This window comes from Halyomorpha halys, unplaced genomic scaffold (assembly GCF_000696795.3).
Source record: "Halyomorpha halys isolate HHAL.00 unplaced genomic scaffold, Hhal_1.1 Scaffold360.1, whole genome shotgun sequence".
Taxonomy (NCBI): domain Eukaryota; kingdom Metazoa; phylum Arthropoda; class Insecta; order Hemiptera; family Pentatomidae; genus Halyomorpha; species Halyomorpha halys.
The window spans coordinates 454,093-459,706 of NW_027110685.1; the positions used below are offsets into that span (position 1 = coordinate 454,093).

General features: G+C 30.3%; 1 protein-coding gene across 1 annotated transcript in view; it reads left to right on the forward strand.

Moving 5' to 3' along the window:
* The first annotated feature begins 976 nt into the window (after positions 1–976).
* The window catches only part of Awh (Arrowhead), a 153,921-nt gene continuing 149,283 nt past the window's right edge, over positions 977–5,614 (forward strand). The window contains exon 1 of the mRNA XM_067048811.1: positions 977–1,041. Coding sequence (XP_066904912.1) covers positions 997–1,041 — 45 coding nt within the window. The 5' untranslated portion in view covers positions 977–996. The remainder of the gene's footprint in view (positions 1,042–5,614) is intronic.

Consider the following 5,614-nt stretch of genomic DNA (forward strand, 5'->3'; position numbering starts at 1 on the left):
TGGGTCTAAATCAAGGACTAGTTTGAACTATCGAGTTCAACATTCAGCATAGGTCAAACCAAAAATTTTGAACAATAACTTAGTAATTTATATTTATTTATGTTTCATATATGTATAATTATTAAATTATAATTGAAAATTCATTAGAGTAATATTTCTCAAATGAAGAAGTTATCTTTCGAATTGAGGTGTCTTTAAAGATTAATAAAACAAGCGGGGAGTATTCTTTTTAGTTAAGCCACATGATGAGTGAGATCGTCTTAATTACCTAACTTCACCGTAATGAATATGGAACATAATTTATTTCAAGAAATAGATTTTTTTATTGTTATTTCTAAATTCATTTAAATTGTTCTTAAAAGTTGCATTTTATTATTTTATCCTTCCACATCTAGGCCTTCCAGAAAACATTTTATAAAGGTCCCGCGTTTGGCTTAGTCCACCTCTGCCGTTAATTTAATTAAAAAAATCATTCAATTAACGTAGAAGCATTTACATACATAGATGCCTAAAAGTCTGTCTGACAAAAAGGTTTTCGTTCGAAATATGTCTGGCTCATTAAATTTTAATGAATTGATATAGTTTTTGAACCAATAAACATGACTGGTTGACAGTTTAACCACGTAAATCTCTTCCTTCTCCATTTCCACAACACGTATCGAATCCACCGTCCTAATATTGTACAAGGAAATAAAGAATAAAAGATTTGACAGACACAGAGGTATTTGATTTAAAAGGCAGTGCTTTATCCTCGCTGGGATTTCGCCCTGTGATATATTTCCCCATTGAAATCAAAGAGTCGACACACAGACTCGAGGATTAGCATATAAGGGAACACACCTACGGAGGGTGCGCGTGGAGCAGGGGGCGTGACGCAGTGGGCGGAGCCTCCGTCTTTGGCGGGCCAATGGCGGTCGATCTGTCCCCCCCTCCTCAGGGCCCGCCCCTCGCTCACGCCCCAGTCTACGGTCCGCCTCCGTCTGGTTAAGATCGCACATGCTCGACCCTCCCAGTCCTCGATATCACACCTTTCAGATGAAGGTAATTCACTGCTTGTTTCGAATTTTTTTTTACCATAAAAAGTGTAGTTTGTTTTGTGGTTAATTTTTTTAATGTGTTCTTTTCTTATGTGCTGCAGAAAATTATACATTTTTAAAACTATGATGTCATATTTATAAATAATTTTTTTAAAACATCGACTTACACTATTGCAGTTTTTACTATAATATCCTATAAAATAATTACTTTTTTTATAATAACGTGACATATGTTACAACTATTGTCTCAGGTTTTTCCATTGTAAAATCTTGTTCAGTGGCTTTTGTTAACCGAGAATATTGTTGTTTTTTTTTCATCAAATCGTAAATGTTGTATTTTTTAATTTGAGTTTAAAGCTTGGATTTGTTTTTATATACACTATCTGTATGAGCTTAACTCAGATATAAAACTATTAGTTTTAACTTTTTATCTTCATGTCTATAGATCATACCTATTTATGAACCCCGTAGGGATTAAGTAAATTTTTCATTTTTCATTTTGGTTTTGTTTCAGTTTATAAATATGTATATGATTTGATTTAGATTATTCCGTTTTATTTCATCAACACTTCAAATTTCTAATGGATATCAAAATATTTATTTTATATTAATGATTTAATCTAAGGTTTTTCTACGGATTATCTATGTTTTGATAGACTGAAATTAGTTGATGTGTCATGTGTATGTCTGTACTAAGATGATAATTATTTTGTTTTTCGCTCCGATTTTATCTCCATTAAATATTTACAAATATCTATATATTGTAAATTGTATAATCACATTAGTAGATAAATAATATCGAAAGATAAGAAAAAGAAAAAAAATGAAAAATATGTTTAATTTTCTATTTCGTAGTCCTCTAGTTTATAATTTTTATAAATTTTTAAACTTGTACGTTTGGTGATAAGTTTCCTGAAAACGTTCAAGATATCATCAAGAAATGTTTCAGAAAGTTTATGAGTAATACTAGAACATACTGGAAAATGCTCTCATTAACTTATCTCAAAACTTAAAATATTTAAATATATATATATTTTTTTTATTTAGGAAACGGCTATTTTGATTAACAAAAAAAATAAAATTTCTAGAGTTTCAGAATTGAGACAATGCTCAAATGATTTTTCAAATGCTTTATATAGGCTAGTAGATGAATGAAAAAATATGTTGATTTATATTATATTTAATGACAATGCACAACGAAAGAATTTACTTTATAATTCAAAAAGGTGATGAGTGATTAAGTAAAGCAAAATATCTTCGCTGTGATATCTCGTTAAGTCCGATATGGAATAACAAAATAGGACTTTTATAAAAATTAAAAAAAATCAATCATTTTAGAGCAGCGTTTCTTAAAAAAGTTTTCGCCTCGGCATGATTCTTGGGATGAAAAAATCCCTTATTGGATTTCGTGGCACCCTTGTCAAGATACAAAAAAATATTAAATATGTAGAACAAGAAGAAAAACCGTTGTAAAGTAAATGCTTGGATACACTGTGTATTTACTATTTTAATTTATTTTTCAATTTCTTTTTTGTAAAAGTTTGAGAAAATGATGTTCTCTTCGGGCCTTCAGGAAACACCAGGTGCCGCGGCACCCACCTAACGTAAGGAACCGATGTTCTAGAGACATCTCAAAGAATTTTACAAGTCAGAAAAATGTATAGGTACCCTAAAAAAAGATATATCTAGACTAAAGATATATTGTATTTACGTTAAACAAAATATCTTTAGTCTAGAAACATCTTTTTTTATGTTAAACAAAATAACTTTAGTCTAGAAACATCTTTTTTTAAGGTACCTATACATTTTTCTGACTTGTAAAATTCTTTGAGATGTCTCTAGATATTTTGTTTAAGGTAAATGCTCACCATTTTTTTTTTATTTAAATGATATTCTATGTTTTATAACAATTTAACATTTAAAAAAGTTATCTATTTATTTATTCACTAGCCTATATATTTAAAAGGATTTTTTTATAATATTTCAAACCCGTAAGGTCATAATCTCTAAACTGCTCGTAGATTCTGATTGCTCCTACACCTACTTGACAAACGCTCTAAATTTCCCACAAAAAACTCTTATTCACTATGAAAATTCAGAATTATTTGGACATACGAAATTGTGCTTCACCAAACCAACAAATTCCTCCCGTATCCAATCCTCACAATCCAAAATCCTTCGTGAAATCCTTAATGTTCCTTATTATATCACAAATAAACTCATCCATAAAAACCTCAACTTCTCATTCGTTGCAGATTTGGCGTGAAGTAGATATACCTCCTTTTATTCCAAAATCCTTACCCGTCAAAGCTATTAGTACTTCTTTCTCTCATTCCTATTAATCCCTGATTATCCTCCGAGGCGTCTGAAAAGAGGATGGTCACGGGATCTCCTACTTACAAGAAGTACCACTATTGGGTGGTTCCTTTCTAAGATGTGTTCTGAAACATTTATCACGTTTACTTATTGTATATATTGTTTCATACAATTTTAATTTTCAATGAATAAATTAAATAAAAGTATTTTAATACAAATATGAGCATTCTGTCAATGCCGACATTCCAGATATTGTGTTTTTTTTTTATTATCACGTATCAGTCACTGTGGTCCTTAGAAATATAAATTGTTAGACTTCTTTGGGAGTCTTGATTTTATTTCTTCCCATCGCAGTATCATGATCTTCGGCTGCCTTTCTTTTCTTTCTTTGGACCCCTTTTTTTCCTCTTCCAATATCGGTGAGATTTTTCAATGTTTTCCTATACGTATCTCTATCTAGACAGTCGGTATCTGAAGTTTTAAGTCTCTTTAATTCCTCTTTCATTTGCTTCGTATATCCTTCCATGTTTTTGTTGCTAAAAATGTTTCTAAAGATCTTCTTATTCAATCTTTCCTCCTTCATCCATGTGCCAATAGAACATCAGCCTCCTGATTCTCATCTCGGTTTCCAGGTCTTTGATTTTTCTTTAGATCTTAGCCTGTAACCTTCTTGTGGTTTCCTGGACCCATAGATTTCCTATTTTTAGTAGCTAATCCAAGTTGGGTAAGCATGAGGTCTCCACCCCGTATAAAATCATAGGCGTTATCACAACGCTGTAATGCCTTAACTTTGTATTGGAGGAGAGGTTCTTCTTATCGCAAATTTTAGTTGTTTGAAAGCTTAAATCTTCTAATTTAGTGGTTTTCTCTCGGATGCTCTCTTTCTCAGAACCGTTGTGACAAATTATTTCTCCCAAATACTTTAATTTTCTGGTCACTTTGATTTTTCCATATTCAGTGTTTACTATTTTTTTCTTGAAATCTACTTCAGTAGTCAAGAGCTTGGTTTTTTCATATGATATTTGTAGGCCTGCTTTTTCTGCTATTATTTGTAGGGTATTTATTTGACTAGCCTCTTCTTCCGATTTTGCCAACAGTGCGAAATCGTCGGCAAATGCCAAACAGCTCACTTTTATATGATTGTTTTTGTTCCCTACTTTGTCTCCTATAGAGTTATATTTTTTCCAGAATTCCTTTATGATTTTATCCAGGACTATGTTGAAAAGTATTGGAGACAAGCCGATAGCTTGTCTTAGCTCTGATTTTATCTGAAAAGGTTTGCTTATAAGACCCTGAAATTTCATTTTAGATTTTATATCTGTCATAGTCAGTTTTATCAGGTTTATGGTTTTCTGGTCTACTCCATATTCTTTCAGAATTTTTAGTAGGATTTCCCTATCCACAGAATTGTAGGGCTTTTTAAAGTCAACAAAGGAAATGTAAAGATTTTTCCTTCTGGTAGTGTAGTATTTTATGAGCGGTTTAAGGCTTAGAATTTGCTTCTAACAGGAGCCCCGGTACTCTCATATCTCCTATTGTGGTTTTTATTTAAAAATAACAACAACCTTTTCTTAATTTTCTATAAATGTATATTTAAATATTTTTGAGATTTATTATATTTAATCTAATATAAAATATTATATTAAATTTAATTAGTAAAATCTGTTTATTTTAATTTTATATATTTTAATCTTCAAATTATCGATTGCTGAGAGCCATTTTAAATCATGGTAAATTCAATCCCTTATCAAAAACAGTCAATCCAAAAACATCATAATCTTCAACATTTTCGGCAACGAAATTTATTAAATATGGTTTATTTCACTGGAATATTAAAGTTTAACAATTGGTACTCTAATTGGCCATTAATAAAGTTGAAAAATTGACGACGGAACCAGAAACTGAAAATAAATTTATAAAACTGTATTTAAATATTTTAAATTTATTTATGGAGAGATAGGTTAATGAGGGATTTTTTTATTGGTTTGAGGTATAACACACAAGCTTTTTGCCAAATTTCATAATATCGTGAATATTTTTCAAGAAAAATATTTTTAAATGTTGCAAGTGGAATTTAAATGCACTTTCAGAGACTGTGGTAAACTATAAATTATAAAAAAAAAAATTTAATTAAATTCAAAATTTTTACAGTAGTTATTAAATTGAATAAATTGTGCGCAGTTCATGATCTGAGGAGGTGGGTTTTAACTTTTTTTTTTATCAGCCGATTTTACATGTAATGAACATTATTTTTTTTTTAT